Below are 21,664 nucleotides of genomic sequence, written 5' to 3'. Positions count from 1 at the left end.
AAGACCCATCCCGCTCTACATCAGACCTCCACCACCAGACTTCTGTAGTAGCTTCACCTCCTTTTCCTCCATTCATCCGCGACGTCTTTCTCGACCCTGACCAACGACCTGGCCCACCCCATCCCACCGCCTTCCTCTCCCATCCCCCCCGCGCAATGACGAGCTACAGCTTCATGGCCCTGCTGGCCGTCATCCTCACCACCGTCGCGCTCAGTCTCGCGGCGCTCATCTTCGGCGCCCATCTTGCCCTCGCCCTCGACCCGCTCACCCCGTCCGTGCCCTTCCGCTTCGCCCGCCGCGTCCTCGACCCGCTCTTCGTCCTCCTCGGCTGAGGCTGCTGGCTCGGCGCCGTCTTCCTAGCCATCTGGCCGCCCGATCGTCACGACGCGAGCCCCGAGCACTGGCGCGGCCGCGCCGTCTTCGCTGTCGTCTTCGCCCCGCTGGGCTGTCTCCTGCGCTACTACGTGTCGCTGGCGCTCAATGCCCGCATCCCCAGTTTCCCGCTGGGTACGTTCGCCGTCAACGTCTTCGGGACCATCATCCTGGCCATGTGCTTTGATCTGCAGCGCGTCGCGGACATTGGGGCGACCGTCTTGACGAGTTGTCAGGTCCTAGAGGGCGTCCAGGACGGGTTCTGTGGGACGTCCACTACTGTGAGTACGTGGGTTGCCGAGTTAAATGGACTGAGTCGCCGGCGACAAGCGTACTTTTACGGGGTGGTGAGTATCGCCGTGGGACTGGGCTTTTTTGTCGTCATTGCTGGGTCACTTGGCTGGACGAGGGGGTTCGTGGACCCGATCTGTACTTGATGTCTTGGACAGTCGAACGCATGAACATCGATCGTGCGGTCAGGCATATATACTTGTATAATGACTAGATAGAGATACACACACATACTCAATATAATACTTGATCTATGAATTGGCTTACCGGCTACTTACCTTCACCGACTACCTTACGTTCGCTACTAGGTACTACGAGTAGAACCAAGATGCCCGTCAATCACGTATATTGCCAGATTATATAGTACAGGGTACTACAACGCAAACAGACATCGCAATAACCAAGATCGAGCATCGAAACAAAACAAAACAAAACATGCAACAAACAATGCACAACAAGAGGGGAGAAAACAGGCGGAGACGGGCATAAACATAAACACATCAAACGATTCTAACTCACATTAAATCAGATGCAAAATGAAAAAAGTAATAAAAAAGTAGATGAGAAGGAATGGCAGAAGAGAACTCGAATAGTTAGGTAGAAGAAAATAAACGACAAAGGTATCAAATGGCCAGGGACAAAAATCGACGGGAAATGTGACCAAGCACGCTGATGTGCAGAATCGAAAGAAAGCACTAAGTATTATGTAGGGGTCGAGTGAGCAAAAGGCAAGAAACAACAACTCCACCGAGTGCTAAAAGTGAAGAACACACAGGACCAGCCGGGTGTCGAGATGTTGCTGGGAAAGCTGCCCATGAAAAACAGAGAAATGACCACACCGGACTCCTGTGAGCTCTTGCAAAAAGAAACCAGCAGGAATAGCAAAAATGCAAGGAAAGACCAAAAAGACAAAAACAAAACCTTGGGAGTTTCAGCAGGTTCTGTGGCGGTTCAGATCATAGCGCTCCATTGCCGCCAACCTGCCTGCTCCCGCTCTGCCGATAAATCCGAAATTCCCGCCAGTGTCCCAACTGATAGATCAAAACGAGTGTATGAAAGTAAAGTAAAAAAAAGGGGGGGCCACGTGGAACAAACGTCCGAGTACGGACGTCAGAATATCATAGTCCAAATGAATGCGCGAAGATGGAATGATCGACTGGGACTCTAGCATACTCAAATCTAGTACGCAGTCCCGACACTCGCAAGTGTCTTCGCCGGCATCGGGTGGATGGGTTGATCCTTGGCCACCCGCAGCAGCGAATCTTCGTAGCCGATCAGAGCCTGGGAATGAAGTTTGAACGACTCGCCCATGAGCTTAGTAATGCTGGAAGTCCAGTTAGCATCGGATCCTATGTATGATTGATTCGGATGACTTACCCCCACACTACCACACCGTCTAGGATGTTACCCCATACACGGGCCACGGTGGAGCTGAGTTTACCAAAGGCGTCGACAGCATCGTCATCAAACAAATTCCGAACCTTGTTGTAGATAGCCAGCTCAGCCTCCGACGCGGGCTCTTCGTCATGTTCCAGGCGATAGAGCCAGAGACTCAGGATGACCATCAGGTCCAAGCCGCAGAGCGGGTGCTCAACACTCCAGTTGGTGGCGGATGTTTTGGCGACCCAGTTGATGCCCTGGACGGCGGCGATTTCGATACACTCAAAGCAGGACTGGATGACCTTGTTCATTTCCTGCGAGCGCTTCACCTTCTCCCGCGCCACGGTCATAGCTGCGGCGACTTCGTAGGGAGAGTGATAGCGCAGAGCTTCCTGGATCGACTTCAGATCTACCTCCAGGCGAGCACGAGTGTTCCGGTAGACCGCCATCGAGTTGAAGATCAGGGGATGTCCCTTCTGGGGCGTACTGAGTGGAACCACAATCGTCTCCGGTTCGCAGACTTCGAGCGAGTTTTCCCAGGTCTCCAACGCCAGACGAAGCTTGTATTCGGTGACGACATCCTGGAGGGCCTCGAAGCTTCTCTTATGGCTCCACACTTGAAGGAACAAGGCGTTGATCAGAACGCGAGTTGCAAACGCGCTGTAGCGGGTCTGCTCCCCCTGGAAGAGACAATCGTGGGCCTCACGAACTGTGAGAGTGGTGGCGGACGAGAGGCTGCGGCGCCAGGCCTCGTCGTCTGTAACATCGAGATTCCACAAAGACTCGGAAGACGGAAGCTCCAGGTTATCGAACTCATCGAAGCTCATAGCCGGAGTGTGGTTGAAGGTCAAGGTGAGCATGCCGAAGAAAATGTACACGGCGTAATAAGTGCGACGGCATGACTCGTCCTCAATCCACTCCTCGCGAGACGGCTGAGCGCCCTCGCGAGCTTCCGTACGCACCTTAAATTGATAGCGGTTTCCAGCAACCATCTGCACAATAGTTAGACACTAAGATCAGACGTGTTAATTTAAGGGGTTGGTGGTGAACTTACATTGGCGAGGAGACTCTTAATAGAGCAAGTCCACTCAAGACCCTTCGGGTCACCACTCCAGCTCTCAAAGATCATGTTCAGGAGGGTGCTCTGCATGGCCCACAAAGGACACTTCCGAGAGTCGAAGTTATCCTTGTGTTGCAGGAACTGGTTGACAAGCATCTTTGATCCCACATGGAGCATAAAAGCATCCTGTCTCTCGAACGCATACAGGGCACCGATCGAAAGAACAGCCAGCAACAGGGGCGGCGAGGTCATCGCGGGCTTGAAGGACTGCTGGTGCAGGAACGGGAGGTGGTGATGGTACAAGTTGAAGTACGTGGAGAGGTACTTGTTCAACGCCGGGGTCGACGGAAGCTGGAAGGAGTCCGGCAGCGATCCCAGGGCATCGGCATGACGAATGCGTTCCACGACCATGTTCCGCTCGATATCGTTGGCGATTTGAGGCGCCTTGGGGAGAGTCAGGGCCTGGCTGGGGCCCGGCGACTTCCGGTAGTTCACGGGGCTGACGGGGCCGGTCATCGGGGGGTACGGCGACAAAGCGTTTGGCGTCGAGTTTCCAGATGGAGGCAGCGAGTTGACTAGGGAATGCAGCGACGGGGCCAGAGCGTCACTGGGATGTCGGTCCATCATGGGCAGATGCGAGTCGGTACCATGGGACATGAAGTGCTTGGTATCGGCTGGAGACACGAGGGAATCCCACGGCATCTGAGGGAGAGTCGCATTGCCCGACAGGTACGAAACGGGAGGATCCAGGAGGGAACCGCGTCCAGGAGAAAAGGAGCGATCCGACTCCGCGCGATCATGGACCTGACTCGTAGCGGCGGCTGCGGCTTTATGTTGGAAATCTGTCATCAACATGGCTGCCGTTTCAAGATCGACCATACCGTCACTGCTTTGCTCGATTTGCTCCAACGTAGCAGGATCGATTGTAATGGAGGGCTTGGAGGGTGCAGGTGCAGGAGAGGGCTTCTGAACACCTGCGCCGCCACGACGGCGGCCCTCGGAAACTAGAGGAATGCCACCATCCTTGGCGTGAACGGTACGGTCATGACGGAGAAGCAGATCTCGACGAACAAAGGTACTGCGGCATTTGAGGCACTTAAAGGGTCGTTCCTTGGTATCTACAGGTCAGATGTTAGCGTCGTACTCAAGGTCCATCGGCCATGTAGAGGGGCCGGAAGGAAGTCCACGCGCAGTCCCCGGCGCAAAGATAGGAGGAGAGATGCTACTCACGCGAACGTTCGTGTCGGCTGCGGTGTTCACTGCGGCTGAAGGCACGATTGCAAAATTGGCATTTATATTTCTTCTCTGGGGCAGAGGTCTTTTTGGCCGGAGAGTTGGTGGCCTGGCTGGGAGCGTTGGGAGCCATGTCTTCGGGCGAGTGCGACGAAGGCAGGGCGACGCTTTCTTTTCTTCTCGGATCAGAGAGACGAGGGAGAAAAAGACGGCGGTATCGTGCCTTTCGTGACTTCGCACCGGTTCTGAAGACGGGTAGATGTCAAGAATTCAGTTTGATGTCTGATCATTCCTTGGGCGGGGGAGAATCGCGTGGAGAGTAGACGATGAGAGACGGGGGGGGTCCAGCCACAGGCGGACGGGGGGAGGGCGAAAACGAGGAGTGGCTTTGCCGATTAGGAGGATAAAGGGACAGTGAATCAACCACCCAGGAAGAAAAAGATCGATGTTGAATGTAGATGAAGATGAAAAGATGGGGAAAGACGAAAGGAAGAGGAGAGGGAGGAGGAGGGAGGAAGAAGAGGAGGGGATGGTAAGAAAGAGGGGGAGGATGTTGAATGGGGGATGAGGAGAAAGGGAAGAAAGAGGGCAGGCAAGACGAGGGAAGAAAGAAAGGAAAAAGGGAGGGGAGTGTGGGCAAGGCGCGCCAGGTCGTGGACCGAAGATCGTAGTGAGGCGGGCGCGTTGTGTCCAGCACAGCAACGGAAAGGAGGGGCTGCAACTCGGCGGGACTGACGGAGGGGGAAATATCTTCGGCCACGCACTGGGGCGGCTATTGCCCCGACCGCCAATGATGGGCGCTCTGACTAACCCCTCTGTGGTTTAGTTCTTCATCCATCGCATCGTAATCCTCTTCATTAAACCCAATCTTTTCTACTGTATTGTATTTTCTTCTATTATTTATTAATATTATTATTACTATCACCTAGTCTTGTTCTTGTCCCTGCAATCCGGCTGGGAAGAAACGCCCCAGCCCACATGGATACCTAGACTTGTCCACTTCTTGCCAACCCGTCAATCCGGTTCACCCGGGGTCTTTCAAGATTCGCGAATCGGCCATTTAAAAGTCGGTTTGCTGTATCCACTACGGAGTAGGTACTTAGGCGACTAGGTACCCTCAAAAGCGTCATGATTATGTATTATTGTTAGTGTCCAAGCTAACAATTGTTAATACCATGACAGGCTAAGGCACAAAAAGTACCAATATCGATCATCCATCTACACCGTATTCTTCTGCTTCTTCATGCCAGATCAAGATCGAATCAAGCCCCCCACCCAATGTGGAAAATAAATCACAAAAGAAAATTGCTGCTCGGTCTCGGATTGGACGGCAACATCTTCGGTTGTCCGTGTAGATATGCATGTATCTCCCGGTCAAATTATCTGTCTTATACCTATACCCACAAAATTCGATGTTTTATTTTTTGACCCTAGGGTTGGCCCGCCATCGAATAGTTCCTCATCCCTGCTTCCGTTAACCCCCCTCGCTCACCTCTTGGATCGTGATGCGTTGGATGAAGACAGAGCACTCTTTCGGATCATGCTCCATATCAATCCTTTCTCCGGGTGGGTCGAGTTGGTATGGGTATGTAACCTTGTTCTTCTCATATCAAAGAACCCTGAGAAAACTCCGGAGTATGTACGTACGATCCCATCACCAGCATACATCCAGGAAGTATACTCCGGACGGGTGATAATCAGACTTGTCTTGGTCGGCAATCCTTCGTCATCCCTATCGTTCATCCCTCTCGGGCACTGCAGAACAGTGGTTGCGGGGTTCCGCCAGACCCATGGAACCATCTGTGGCCTGGGAACACTGCCTGATCAGGTAATGGAAATTGCAGTAACTAGAGAGAGGGCTATCGATTATTATTCAGAAACAATATCAATCACACGCACAACCCTCCGGATTCTACAGTAGTAGGGATCATTTTCTGTTTGATAATCATTTCTTCGGTTTTCTTTATTTTTTTTATTTTTTTGACCCCTCGTCCCCCCTTGCCCCTCCAACCCTCCAACAAGGATGCGACGGCGTCAAATTCCACGGAACCAAAGGCTGTCAACATGATTCGTGTGTTTGCTCCTTTCATTTCCACCACGAATTCTTCTCCTACTATCATTCCTCCATCTCAACTATCATTTTTCAATTTTCCTTCCTATCGATCATTCTTTGTTATCATTTTTGCGGTGGACGATCATTTCTTCCCAGAGATCCATTCCTTCATCAAAGGGGGTTGGCTCTCGTCTCCCTTTCCTTTTCCCTCCGCCACCATGGCCCTCGGTAAAATCCTCGTCATCCAAGTCATTTGCCCCCCTCCCCTCCGAACCCACCATTGACCCCTCCTTCCGTGTTTTCCTGCCCCGGCTGTTTGGCAGAGCGCACATCGATCATCCCTCAACTACTCCGTACAGTAGCCAGTGGATCGGCCCATAGCTCCGTCCCTCATCGTTCCAGACTCCCCGTATCGGTCGTCATGGCGAGAGTTAATCGCGACGCGTTCTTATGTAATGATTTACCTGCCATCTTGTCTCCAGAGACCAACAGAGGATGATACCCCTAGAGCATCAAGTCATTCTACATCGATACTCCATAGTCGCAATGGAGGAACAAGAAGAAAGTATGCTTGGCTGGATAAGCCACCCGTCCCATGCAGCATTAGAGAATACTCAGAGTTATTCCTCGTCCTATAGTGATGATGCGATATCGATCCCTCCGTCGTGGACAGATCATCCACCACCGCGACCAGTAAAACCAGACTATCTCTATCTAAATTTGGGGCGTCTTTGTCTCGTACTTTGTCCTTGGCCTTTGGAGAATCATCATGTCTTGGACGCTTCGGTCTTGGCCATGCCATTGCATTCTGTCGTGGCTTGGTCAGCGCTGCTAATCCCGGTTGTACTCCCTCCAACCAGACAACGGCGCTGACAGCTCATCCTAAAAGTTGGATGCAGGTCCTGTCGTTCCAATCTTCTTTTTTCGAATTAACTTCCTACACATCCGTGGCGACAACCATCTATCGACAAAGGCAGGGTGGATTCGCCGGAGAAGACAGCAACCTGGCTGCAGCTGAGAGCAAGCTGAAGGCACAGGGCTTAGGCTACCAGAAAACAAAAATAGGGGGGCCACTTAGGCTGGACGCAAGCCTGCATCATCACCAGATGGAACGGATCCAATGCCATCACGGCTACTGGTTTGGGTAAGAATCCAACGCGACTAGTACCGACCGTCGCCCGCCTGAGCGACGCATCAGCCGGGCCATCCCATCCACCCCTCTGCATAAGTGGCATGGGAATCTCGCAGCGGGGCAGTGCCTAAAGCGTCCAGTATCGGCGCTCCCATGTCTGCCCGCAGCGCTCCTCCCAGCAATCGCAGTCGCGCGTCAACCAGCCTCACTCGGAGACGCGCCCTCGTTCCGTGTCCTCCACCGAGCGAGAGGATCCACACTGGACCTGCGATTACATATGCCCTCAGGTCAGATGGATGCTGTTAGTGTGGTCACGGATTGATTTTCGCTTCGTTCCTTGCTTCGTTTGGGGTGGTCTGATTCTCGATGTGTGACGGCTGCTTTGATGTCTTGCCGGTCAAGTAAGTCCCCGATCATGAAATGCTCGATAGACTCGCGGTGGCCGTGATCGATGCAATTTGATAACCCGGAAGGCGTCGTGAACAGCATCGCTGTTCTTCAGATCGCTGAAGGGACCTACCGTTAGGTGGGCGTACAAACCGGAGGACACGGTGGGGCGTCTGATGGACCCCGAAGAACCCGTCAGACTCAGACACGGTTAGTTACTAGGGTAACCCACATGACCTCGGATGGCTCTCTTCTCATTCAGCAACTCTCCCTTCTCTCCTCGTTTGCAGGTCAATCCGTGAGCACCCTGACAACTTCATTATCCAGACAATCATCTTCTATCCGACCGGTAGCACCCGAAATGGCTCCCTCCGTTCGACTGCCTTGTTTGTACTCCCTCATCCCGTCCAGGTATGTCGAACAGACGCGCCCAACCGAGATACCCGGCTAGTCCGTCCGCCATCGTCCTGGTCCCGACGACGCGACGTCAGTCAACCCACTCGGCCAGGTCCAGGTCTTCCTCAGCTGCAAGACCACCTCACCGCTTTGATCTGCCAGGGGATGCGAGAGAGCGGTGAGTCGGCGAGCTTACGCTTTTGAGAAGAATCCACATCCACCTCGGCCCCTATCCTCTCTCACACGTCCAGCCTCTCGAATTTTCTCTCTTCTCTTCCTCCTCGCCCATTCAGGCCGTCGGTACTTACCGCATTGGGTCGAAGGTTCCAATCCTAGCAGGATTAGCTTCTGTTCCTTGCGACGACCATTTCCCTTCCATTCAACATGAGGAAAGGAAGAAATACTGTCTTGGTCCACTTGCCGGCCCTGCAGCGGTCCGACCCAGTAACGCCCACGGCGTCATCGGATTGGTAGGCGCATGCGCGACCTTGCCTGCGCGGATGCTGGTAGGCAGGCAAGGTCGATAGACTAACGAGTTAAAGCGCGTAGTGCATGTGTTGGGTCCGCGTCGTAGCCCTAACTGCGACAGCGCAACAGTCGGTGTACATAGGTACTTCGTATCTGGATTCTTCGAGGCAGGTCTCTCGAGCTCGACGTACCTACCTATCTACATACTCGCAATACTATCAGAGACATGCGGTCTCCGATCAACACGCGCATGGACCCGGAGGGGGAGGGGAAGAAAGGGAGGGGCAAATAGGGCAAAATCCTCCGTGCATACCGATCTTTTCCACCTCGTTATCGATCATTCCGGTCGTAGCTCCATTCCAGATGTGGGTGTGTTTCTCGTGGTTATTTACCACCTTGTAGACTACTCGGAGTATGGTCATTGGTTGTTTATCTGGCCATTGAGTGTTTCGTCGAGCAGATCCTGAAAGGGGCAAAGGGGGACCGTTGTTGAACTTTGTTCATGGTACGTACATCCGCGAGCAATCCAATAGGAACGGCTCCGTTCTAGTTCCTTTCCAGTTTTCTATCGAGCATCCTCTGCTTTACCGGCATGAGCATACCACAGGTAACTCGCAATGGCGATGATGGTCGACTCTATGGAGTACATTACTGACACAGTATCTCGCGGGGTATCTTGTCTAACTTGTCGGAGCAAAGACCGTCAAGTGGCGGAATCCCTCGCCAGTTTGATCAATATGGGTTATCCCTGCGAAGTCGATGTGGAGATGAGCTGGCGGTCTAGTTCTTGGGATTGGCAATCATCTCCGTAGACTACGGGCAGTCAGTGCTCAATGGCGATGCTCCGTCAACAAGCGTGCAGATGATGTGTACAGATAGAGGTATCGACTGTACCATTGTCTAGATCAGTGACATCTATTTGCATGCAAAAGAAAGAAAGGAAGCAAGAAAAAGCCCCTAGAACCAAGGAACCTATGTACCAGCCTGCAGCTCCCGTTTCGCACCCGACCCAGGAAACATCATCGATCTACACCATCAGTCGATCACCGCGAAGCTATCCATCCATCCGCATTTCCCAACCCAACGAGGAAAAAGCACGAAAAGCAAGTAACCCAAAGGATCGGAGGAATAACCAGCCCACTGCACTTACCTTCAATCGCCCGATGGGACCTGGCATGCCAGGAAGCCCGATTCGATCCACCGCCGGGTCCACCCACCCATCCGCGCAGGGAGAAAAGGGAAGGAAAAAAGAGCGAAAGCACCGTTGGAGGATTTCAGGAACCACTTCCCCGACGCCCCGGTCCCAGCGCTAGTGGCCATCGGCAGCACCGTAAACCGTCTTGGCCGTCGCTATCGTCCCGACGACAGATACGGGTCGAGATTTTCGTCCCTGTTAGAGCAGGACGGCGCACACCGTACTTGTGTCTGCATCTAGCCTTTTCCAGGGCGATGCATCGATAGGGGATCTTGCTGGCGCTGGTTATGTGGCCCTGTCGGTGAAGGATAGTTAGTTGACCGCTTGGCTGCATTGTGCTGGATGTTCTCGAAGAGAAAGGAAAGATAGCGCTGTAGCTGGTCTGGACCCACTGTGTCGGGTTGGGAGTAATTTCCACGCCCACGGGATTTTTGTTCTGTGCTTTTCGATCGAATATTGCCACGGTTGTGCGTTCGCTAAAGACGCCTTGACCTAATCGTGCCTGAGGCTGCGAGGACACCAGTGAGAAGGTACTCGGAATGGTCAGAAGCAGAACGCCTAAGCCCTTAAGCAGCCAGCTTATGAACTTGTTGAACTGGCTAGATGCGATCCAATATCTATGTATTATCAAAGTCAACCCGCGAGTGAACCATGGTAACCGGCTGTCCAGATCAGAGATCGCGGATGAGGTTCCTTCGTTCCATGGTTCGCATCCGCCTGGCTCTGTTATCTGTCTTATCGATAGTGTAGGATAGATGTCTACATAGTATCTTGATGCTACAGTTATTGTATGGTAGAATAATTGGTGGATAGTACCTATGACCGCCCCCATTTGGCAATGTTTACCGGAACACGAGCAGCCTTGCGGTTCCGAACAAATATACATGTCCATAAATGGACAACGGACAAACACCCGATTTGATATATATTTCGGCGCAAACACTTACGAAGTACTTAACTCAGCCACATCAACCGATACAACCAACCCAAAGCACATCCATGATTAATGAGACGTCTCAACGGTCCATTTTTGAGCCTACAACCCCTGCGTAATCCGCCTCCTGAGACCACAAGTGAGACCAGCGCGATACAACTCATTTCACGACCGACAGGGTATCGCTCTAGTAAAGCACCCAAGACGCAGGAACAGCCGGGAGCACGAATAAGAAAACACCACGGAACAGGCACGAATCCAATCACTGCGCAACACTCAACCAACCATAAGGAGTATCTTCTGAGGTAGTCATTCCGGAGTACCTGTACTCCGTACGTACTTAACTATCACTTAAGACACCACACCCCCACCCAAATCGACTGATCGGGTCACCAGAAGACTTCTCGAAGGCCACGGGGGGTCGGCAAAGTTTGATCCTGCGACGCCCGGCGCACCATCGCACCAACCGTTCAGCGCCGGAAGCTGGGAAAGGGGGGCCGGAACCCAGCCCCAGAAAAGGGGGAGGGGCAGAAGTAGCCTTGGAAGGCATTGCGCGGTGTTCCAGGCTGTCCAGCCCGCGCACCTGGGCCACACTAGCAACCGTGAAGGAAAGGGGGAAACGGGATGATCGGAGATCATCATCTTGCGGGTGCCACTGGTGAAGTCCCGAGCCACTGGGCTGGTTCGATTGCTTAACGCACATGCAGGCTCTTTGGTTTGGATGTGGATACGAATAGTTCGGACAAAGTTTTCGCTGGACAACTATGTACGAAGTACGAAGTACGGAGTAGCTGACTAGTTTGTTTTATGGCGAGAGTTGTCTTACTATTTGTGCCGGTCATGGGGCTACTGAACTAGCGATTGACCCCTAGTATGAGTGAGGTTGATGGTCTGGTTCGGACACTCAAGATTGCGCTACTTGATATTTTCATAGACACGCACCATACTTGCGCCTAGTCCTGGGTAGTTTGCTTGCTAAAAGTGACATGAATGACCTTCAACTAACGATTAATCGAATAAAGTCAGGTTCACGTATGTAGACTCGATGCGGAGGGCGTTCCGCCTTGTTTTTGGCCTCATGTCTACACCGCAGTAGAGTGATGGTAGATACACTTCGTGATCAGAACGCATCAATCATCGCATCTGCTTGCTGTTCTCTGAGAATACTATTGCTTTTATAATTGATGTTCGTCCTACTAGGTACTGTTCTATCTAAGTCTAATGAAACTGTTATTCGTCAGGAGTCCGACACCCCAGTGGCCGGAAGTAACTGCTTGCTAAAGGCAGTAACGCCCTAGCCCTGTCGCCATTAACTTATAGAATGCAGACGCAACATACTCACAGACGGTATGCCGACTCCAAATAGGGGGTTGTTTCCGGCAAATTTCTCGATATTGGCATCTCAGACGGCGGCTGGCCAGAAACATCAACCTGATACTGACGATGATAGGGGCAACAGACGCGACGTCATTATCTTCAATAGTTCTGTGACGACCTCACAGCGGAGAACACAATGAAGCCTGTTTCGTAGATGAAGCAGTTGCCTTTCCAGCTACGGAGACCCAGGCTCCAGTCACCAGGTGGCCCAGGTGGCCCTGAAATGACAAAACAACATTTGCTCGTGGTTGCCTCGAGTACTCTCAGAGCTCCAGGAGTTGAGCCCAGACTTCGCTCCAGAGTGACTCCATGTGCGAATATTCCGTCTGATGTGCCCATCTCTTCGCGCGAGATGGATATGGCCCATTGATGAACCTCGTTTCGTGTCCCATCAGCCATATATCCGGCGCTTCGTCAACTTTACCTCTGCAGGGGTATACTGTCGAGGATTGAACTGGCACGCTTCGTCGAAATGTTCTCCCAAGACTACCCTTATTTCCTCTAATCAATCAGCAATTGTTCCAAGATGGATAATCCGCGGAGTTCTCCCGAGAAACAGCGCGTGCCATACATTCTGACTGTGTGGGAAGCGTTAGCATCTGATATCAATGTTCCGATCTAAAGTACTACCGATGAGTGCTCAATTTGCTACTCTGAAGAAAAGCATGCCCGGACTCTGCAGACACCTCAGGTCGATTATATTGGATTGTGTGACTCGGACAGGACTAATATTTTTGAAAGATGCATTGTGGAACTTCTCAAGGGAATTCTGTCATTAACAGAGGCACCAAGAGATTGTTCCTCAAATTATTGCAGATGGCGATACTTATATATACGTCTGCGAATCCTCGGCCTGAATGGCCATTTCACGGTCACCTGTATATGCGTGTCAGAATCAAGACAATGACCAAGGTTCTCAGGCTGTGGAAAGAACAAGGCTCTGCATCATCCAATAACCGTCAAACACACCTATACGAGACATTAGGACATCCTCCACAATGCGTTAACACTAAAGGTGGAACCGGGGAAGCTTTATCTATTCCTACATGCGAGGGGCTATCTACTCTCACACTCCACCCTTGCATCAATATCCATCGGGCCCGGAAAGCCTTTCCGGACGCAGGGGCAAGAGAGACAAGCCATGAGTTGTTTATGCTTACCGCAAGTTTGGGTCCAGGTATGACCGCATCTTCCATTGAGGATCCGAACTGGCTCGTGCGAATGTAACGGAGCACAGAGCTGTGCACAGCATACTTTTCTGTCTCAATATGACGGTTCTTATTGGAGATACCGGGTTTATTGATAGATTGGCTTTTAGAGATCGCATGTCGATGTAAGGATGTGAAGTATGTGCTAGTTAGACCTGAACTAATATCCCAGAGAGGTAACACTGTCTTTATATACCGGTGTTCTGGTCAAATATATATATTTTCCCTTCCCTTCAAGTGCAAGAAAATATCTGTTAAGTGAGAGTTTGGACAAATGTTCGAGTTCACTTTGGTCCGACTGCACCATATCGTCGGTGCCGTCAACTTGTAGAGATAGGTTGTACCGCGAGGCGATGCATAAAGCCAGACCCTTGCAAAGTGCCCAATAAGTCAAAGATATTCTACTGCGCCATGAGAAAGGGATCTCCATAAGTCGAGTTGTATTGAACCTAGTTGATGTTTACTGCGTCATCTATGAAACTTGGTCCTGCAATGAAACAGTTACTGCAGAGACGTGATGGTTCAATGGTCAAAAGCATGCGAGTTCTTACGCGGATGGAAGTCAGCATACTAATAATTGTTGTAAGAAAGTGTAGAGATGGTTATATTATTTAATATAACTCACGTGTTACAATTATCAGCTCCTTGTGCGAGCTTATGCGTAATATCTGCCGTGTACAAGGTTAATTCATGGGCTGACTCTCGGGGAACATTGAGTGAATGCAGGCATTGATCATTACAAGATGCAAAATCTTCAACCAAACTAATTAGACGTGTTACAAGGAGCAGGGACTTTCTTGCTATAGGAGCGGTGAATATGCAGAATGGTGTCACTGCAGGTGCATTTCTTCAGTCAGGACTGGAGTATATAGGCCAGTCGGAGAATATATCTCCAGTTGACTGACGTGGCCAGAGAACTTATTGATGTACTAACTGACAGGATGGTCTATAACTATAGGTTAATGCTAGCATAGCAACTAACAATAAAGGGACAATGGACATTCTTCATTTATCCAAAAGGGTTCCTCCATAGAGTGTCTACCCAGTAATTCTTCGACTATCCATGTACCTTTCCTACGCTGCAAATGCAACCTGGGAGAGTCAGGCTGATACATGCAAAATCAGCTCATGTCTCCCGCACTACATAGAAGCAGGATTGATGCTAGGAAGGATCAATTTAGATACCGGGTAGTATCAGGACGCCTCGACCGGGCTGGCTTGCTCAACGGCGTACTTCTGATAAGACGCATCGCTAAGAGCCTCCAACGTCCGTTGTAAACGAAGGCTTGGTGCGGGGTGTCTTGTGATCTATCGACTCATCTATTCTCCCATTTTGCGCGCGCACAGGACCGGCTTCCGATAAGGACGGCTACATCGGAAAAGCAGTATCAACCTATGACTCCAAGCCGGCCTGAGCCGCTGGAGACAACACGCGGACGATGCCTTGAAACGGAGACACGCACGTCCCTCCAGGGGCGTTCCGTCAAGAGATCAGTCGACCGCGGTTAAAGTATCCGTTGTATACATCAATAAATGCAGATGGGCAGATGATTTGCGCTTGACGTTGAACGCCACAGGAGTCTTGGTTGCCCGTTGTGGCGTGCTGATAGATCACCTGCAAGGTGGTGTGACTTGCTTGGGGACCGTGCTGTGACCTGGGGGCCCTATAGAAGTTGGGTTTCTACGGTTTAATGGTGATGGAGGCGAGAGAAGATTGGAGATGTGGATGGGTTGCATGGATAGGTCGGAAGAGAGGTGGCTCGAGCGAAGACGCCCTGCTACAGGATAAGAATACTACTACATTCAGGACGGACTGATGGCAGTGGAAGTGACGTTCGGTCCCGATCCTGGAGGCAGGCTTTGACAGGAATCCTCCCAAGCAGGGCCAATAATTGACGGACTAGACGTCAGGGCTCGGGACGCTGGACGGTTGGAGGGAAGCGGTTCTCTCTTGACTCGACACATACCCCTGATCTACGACCAACCGAGGAACCGTCCCGGGTGATGGGAGTGATGCAGTCTTTCGTCATGACTCCATTATAGGCTGTTTTGGAGCGAAACAAGGCCGATGACGAGGCGATGTCCTGCGGCGCCTCTTCTATCATTCCCTTCTGGACCGACGGCCGGCGGATATAGGCTATAGCTGGGACGATCTATTGCCCTGTCGATCGTGACGATGGATTGGAAACATGTCCGCATTTTCGTGCCGACCTCCGTCTGATGCCACCGTGGATTATCTGGGCGCCTTCCTGCGACCTGCCGCCTGGGAGATCCTCGCGTCGCTCGGCTGGGGGGTTGTGTTATCACATTGGATGTGATTCATCTTTCGAGGGAGGGCCCGGACTGCGACGGGGCCTCCTCACTTCGCTGGGGAGGACTCCTATCTACCACCGAGGAGAGGTAATGAGAATACCGTTCTGATGGACGTGAAGTGATCTGCCTCAACCTGAAGATAATGATTGAACGGAGGTCGCCGTTTCTCCGTGGGATGTCCGGATCTGCGCCACGGCAGATAGCAGAGTGGATGGAAGTATTGTGACGCTTCGATCGCATTTGTTTCAACCCCATGCCGGATGATGCGAAGCCGCATGAGATCGTGCGGACTTGGACTCCCGGGCACTGGGAGATTCTTCTACGAGGAATCGCAAACTGGCGTGTTTCTTTGGGTGACCGGACCGCGCGAGTCAAGAACGGGGAAGATTACCTGGTACCCCACTCGGTGGGAAGTCACCACAGAATACGAGGCTCTAAATACCTGTACCAAACAACGGTCCTGCAGCGTGGCTGGGAGTGCATGTCCCGGGTCTATTCCGTACAGCTGTCTCTACAGATGGAGGGATGGACATAAGGTATTACCTCGGACACTGTACCTAGGCAAGGTACGGGAAGATGTCACGAGAGACCAAACTCTCCCCCCAATAAAAGGATTATTATAAGGTCTCGACCCGCGGGAAAAAGTCGGATGGTCCGATTTTGGTGAGGAGGAGGAGGAGGCTCCAAGATAGATAGTCGTAGCCAGACTCCGTAGGCCTAGGGCCTGGGAAGTCAGTAGTGTCTGTCACAAGAGGGGCATTGTCAATCAATAACAATAATAATAATAGTACTCCGTAGTATTGCATCCATCGTCATGCGAAGCGACTGACAACGATGGACCCCAATGGCTTACGGAGTAGAATCCAGCCAATATCCATCCATCCGACGCCCGTCCTGGAGCGGATAGCCTTTTAGCTCCTCGGGGGGACGTATGGGACGACTGCCGATGCACGAGAGAGAGAGTTCAGGGCGGACCTAGGTTGGATGGAAGTGTTACCATTTCTAGGTAGGTGGTAGTAGGTAGGTTATGTTGGTGAGGTTGGATCGTGAGGTGAGGCATTTACTAGCTGTTCTTGTACTTACCCTACTAATCTATTCAAAGTCAGTTGAAGTAGAACAGTTGGTGGAATCATAACATCGACTATTATCAACCACAATAATCAACCCATAACCAACGGTGGTTAGAGAACCGAAAAACGGGACAGAACAGCCTCACTCCATCCATCCATCAAAGGTTCCAATGGTATGAGATGGTAAGGGTAAAGTTACGAGTGTACGGGCAGCGTCATCCAATCCTGGCGGTCTCCATCTGCCCACCACCACCACCCACCAGTCACTAAACCGCTCTGAACCACTACGGAGTAAACCATCTCCCCTACTCCTACTCCTAAAACTCTCTCTCGCTCTCACCCTCTCCCTACTCCGTACTCCCTCTCCTTTTGTGACCTTCTCTCTTTTCCCATCTCCTATTGCTCTCGTCCTGAGAAACGTCCAGAAGATACTACCTCCACTTCATCTCATTCACCCGATCTCAAGTCCCTGTCTTCCGTGGCAAAGTCCTCGCCACCACCGCCTACGACGGGTTTAGGTACTCCTGAAGGTACCGTCCCAGCTGGACCACGGGAGAGTCCACCACTCTTATAGTGATTCTGCAGCCCACTGCCGCCGCCGCCTTTTCCTCCACCTTCCCCCCCTCCACCACCACCACCACCTCCTCCGCTCTGTCTCCCCCCTCCTCTATTTCACTCTCCAACCCTCATTCACCACCACCGCCACCTTCTCCGTTCTCTTTGCTGGATCAGTCATGAACAATCGCCTTCGTTGAGCTCGTCCAGCCATTTGTCGCAGGGGACGTAGCCACGCGAACCCTCCGTTTCTTCTCCCCGATTGCAATATCTCACCACCGTTCCGAAAAACATCGCTCACTGCTCTCCCCCTCTCCAACCTCCCCTCACAATGTACCAAACTTCTGTGGCAGAGCCATTGGCGTCCGCCGACGCCCGGTCAATGCTGGCGACCAAATCAAACACGATCGCGACCGCTGTCGAGTACCCTGAGGAGCGAGTCTCCACCCCGACTACCGGTCACCGGAGTCGCAGCCGTGGGAGCAGCCTTTCTTTCCATCAGACCGTCACCGACCAGTCCCCTCAGCGACACCGATCGCCCATGAAATTAACCCCCGATGGTCGCTTTACGCCCAGTCCGGAACCCGAGCCCGCCCTGTTTGTGCGGGCCATGTACGACTACGATGCCGACGATCATACCAGTCTCAGTTTCCGACGAGGGGACGTGATCCAGGTTCTGAACCAGCTCGAGACCGGCTGGTGGGACGGCGTCATCAACAACAGCGTGCGGGGCTGGTTCCCCAGTAACTATTGTACCATCATCACCGACCTTAGCGAGTTGGAGGAGGAACAGGTTTCACACGGTCGCGAGGACGCCGACGCCAGCGCCGATTCCGGTGCGGGCGAGGAGGATTACGATGAGGAGCGCGACGACGACGAGGTGGACTCGGCAGGAAATCCGCGCGACTCCCAGCCAATCTTGCCAATTGAGGGCACGGGACCCCCCAACGAACAGGAGGAGGCCGCCTTTTGGATCCCGCAAGCCACTCCCGACGGCCGTCTGTTCTACTTCAACACCCTTACGGGGTTTAGCACTATGGAACTGCCGTTCGAAAACCCCTCCAAGACAGAGACCGGCCCCTACGATCGGAATCACTTCTACGTTCCAGACCAGACCCGACCTCCGCCGGAGATGATGGCTCGAGGATTCGAGCGGGATGAAGACGACTATGATGGTTCCGCGTCCGAGGCGGAAGGGGAGTCCCTGATGCTTGCGTCGCACGACTCGATGTCCCGCAGACGGCGGTCCTACATTGATGGAGTGTCCCCCGCAACCTCGATGGATTCCCTTCACCCGCCCAAGCCCATCGATGGCACCAACCGTCACACGCAACAGACTTATGGCTCGATGGCAGCCTCCAGCAGCACGACCTCGCTGTCGGACAATTTCCACCGACCCTCCATCTCGTCCGAAGCACCTTCTCATTTCGTGGACGATGGCGCCTCGATCCCCCTGACGTGGCCACTGCTCGTCGATAATATGCGCCAGGCAATCGAAGTTTATCGCCAGACGCTACTCCGCGGGGACCGTTCAGACTATGTGAGGAAGGCGGAGGACATTTCCGATCACTTGCGGATGCTTCTTGCCGCTGGGTCCGATACCACGGACAATCACTCTGGGAATCCATCGATCATCTCCACCAACAAAGCCTTGTACCCTCATTTCAGGGACATGATGTCGAAATTCTCCAAGTTGGTCCTGTCGTCGCATATTGCGGCCGCCGATTGGCCGAGCCCCGACTCCGCCAACAAATGCTTGCAGGAGGCCGACGGGGTCATGCAGGGCGTCTATGGCTATGTTGAGGTAGCTCGGCAGCAGCGTGGCGACTCCATCCGTCGGATTGTGCCGGGTTTTGTGGTCGGGAGCTACTCCGGTGGCGGGTGGCAGAACAATGCTGTCACTTTGCATGATTCCGGCCCGACATCGTTCTTGGATCAGGATGCGAGTGATGTGCGCGCGGAGCCCTCGGTAGTTCTGGACGCGGCTCTGCTGGATCACATTGATATCCTCCGCCGATCGTTCGTAGGAAGCATCCGCCGGCTCGAGGAACGTTTAACGCTCAACCAGAAGAAGATCGTCACAGAGTCCGAACACCGTCAGATTGGCGATTCTGTCTCGGCTGCGGCCATCAAGGTTGTTGAGCAGTTCCGCCCTTGGATCTCGTCGGTTGAATCAATCAACCTGGCGCCGTTGGGCACTAGCTTCCAGAACCCCCAGTTGGTTGATTTCAGCCTACAAAAACAACGTGCCTATGATGCGATCGCCGATTTTGTCTTGAGCTGTCAGGCTGTTACTGCGCCCCTGGGCGACGAGTGGGCTGAATTGCGGGGTGATTCTCTCGAAGATCGCTTGAACGCCGTGCGGGGTGTCACCAGACAGCTGGAGAACTACGTTTCCCAGATCGGCTTCTCGCTTTCCCTCCTTCTCGAACAGGTGCCTGACCCTACGACGGTGTTCCGAAGCGAGAGCCGGTTGGACGCAGAAATCGACGGATTCAATAAGGGTATGCACTCCCGCGGAGACTCGCGGGCTGGAGTTGCCGATGAGTCCATTGGCATCCCGTCGTCGTATGCCGTGGAGAAGCCGACCAAGGTGCGACGCAATATGGACAAGGCCCAGCGATTCTTTGGACAAGCTCCCCCCGCTGCGATTACCCGTGAACCCATCCGGGAGCCCGTCCGGGAACCGGAGGAGACCCCATGGTTCTTGAAGATCGACCACGAAGGCGAGGTATTTTACGATACCAAGAACGACGTGCCTACGCTCAAATGCGGAACTCTGGCCGGTCTGGTAGAGCATCTGACCCGCCACGATAAATTGGATGCCTCCTTTAACAATACATTCCTTCTCACCTATCGTTCTTTCACCACCGCATCCGAGCTCTTTGAGATGCTGACTCAGCGATTCAACATCCAACCTCCGTTCGGTTTGAACCAGGATGAAATGCAGATGTGGATCGATCGGAAGCAGAAGCCCATTCGTTTCCGGGTTGTCAACATCCTCAAGAGTTGGTTCGAGAACTTCTGGATGGAACCAAACGATGATGCGCACATCCAGCTTCTAGAGCGTGTGCATGCCTTTACGAAGGATTCCATCGCCACGACCAAGACCCCTGGATCGCCCCAGCTTCTGACCGTCATTGAGCAACGTCTCCGCGGCCAGGATACCACCGTGAAGCGGCTGGTCCCCACACAGGCAACTGCAGCGCCGACTCCCATCATCCCCAAGAACATGAAGAAGCTGAAGTTCCTGGATATTGACCCGACGGAGTTTGCTCGTCAGCTCACCATCATCGAGTCCCGTCTGTACTCGAAGATTCGGCCAACCGAGTGCCTCAACAAGACCTGGCAGAAGAAGGTTGGACCTGACGAGCCGGAGCCGGCGACTAACGTGAAGGCTTTGATCCTCCACTCGAATCAGTTGACCAACTGGGTGGCGGAGATGATTCTCAACCAGTCCGACGTGAAGAAGCGGGTGGTTGTGATCAAACACTTTGTTAATGTAGCGGACGTAAGTGGCTTCATTCGACGTTCATTGAACAGGGATCGCTAACTCTCAATAGAAATGTCGCGCGCTGAACAACTATTCTACTCTGACATCCATCATCTCTGCTCTGGGCACGGCGCCTATCCACCGACTGGGTCGCACGTGGGGCCAAGTTAGTGGACGCACCTCTGCGATCTTGGAGCAGATGCGCCGACTGATGGCGAGTACGAAGAACTTTGGCGAGTATCGTGAGACCTTGCATCTGGCCAATCCGCCATGCATTCCTTTCTTCGGTATGATCTGATCTAATCTGGATCTTTGAACCCTTTCGCTCCCCACACAATCGGCATTTGATGCCCTAGTTCAGTGACTCATACATGGTTTTAGGTGTATATCTTACGGATTTGACCTTCATTGAGGATGGTATCCCGTCCCTCACGCCATCGGAACTCATCAACTTCAACAAACGCGCCAAAACTGCCGAGGTGATCCGGGACATCCAGCAATACCAAAACGTCCCTTACCTCCTGCAGCCGGTCCCCGAGCTGCAGGATTACATCCTCAGTAATCTGCAGGCGGCAGGCGATGTCCATGACATGTACGACCGGAGTCTGGAGGTGGAGCCGCGAGAACGGGAAGACGAAAAGATTGCGAGGTATGCTACTTCTGGGAGAGACATGATGAGTACTGTGGCGATTGCCAGTATCATCATGTCTGCGAAATAATTCTTCTGCCCCGTTTCCCCCCTTTCCG

At 52.7% G+C, this 21,664-nt stretch overlaps 2 protein-coding genes across 2 annotated transcripts; one reads left to right on the top strand and one right to left on the bottom strand.

The window, feature by feature from the left end:
* Window positions 1–1,842: 1,842 nt before the first annotated feature.
* On the bottom strand, window positions 1,843–4,469 carry ATEG_02323 (uncharacterized protein; the record flags this gene model as incomplete). Its single annotated transcript, XM_001211501.1, has 4 exons — window positions 1,843–1,987; window positions 2,041–3,035; window positions 3,098–4,221; window positions 4,334–4,469. The coding sequence occupies 4 exons, from the start codon at window positions 4,467–4,469 to the stop codon at window positions 1,843–1,845; spliced, it is 2,400 nt and encodes a 799-aa protein (XP_001211501.1).
* Window positions 4,470–17,755: 13,286 nt separating this feature from the next.
* ATEG_02322 (putative cell division control protein Cdc25) lies at window positions 17,756–21,636 on the top strand (the record flags this gene model as incomplete). Its single annotated transcript, XM_001211500.1, has 4 exons — window positions 17,756–20,935; window positions 20,988–21,204; window positions 21,299–21,566; window positions 21,615–21,636. 4 exons carry the CDS (start codon window positions 17,756–17,758, stop codon window positions 21,634–21,636), a joined length of 3,687 nt encoding a protein of 1,228 aa, XP_001211500.1.
* Window positions 21,637–21,664: the final 28 nt, after the last annotated feature.

Source organism: Aspergillus terreus, genomic scaffold, assembly GCF_000149615.1.
Source record: "Aspergillus terreus NIH2624 scaffold_3 genomic scaffold, whole genome shotgun sequence".
Taxonomy (NCBI): domain Eukaryota; kingdom Fungi; phylum Ascomycota; class Eurotiomycetes; order Eurotiales; family Aspergillaceae; genus Aspergillus; species Aspergillus terreus.
Note: the sequence above shows the minus strand (reverse complement) of the source record. Positions and strands in the feature narration are given on the sequence as shown.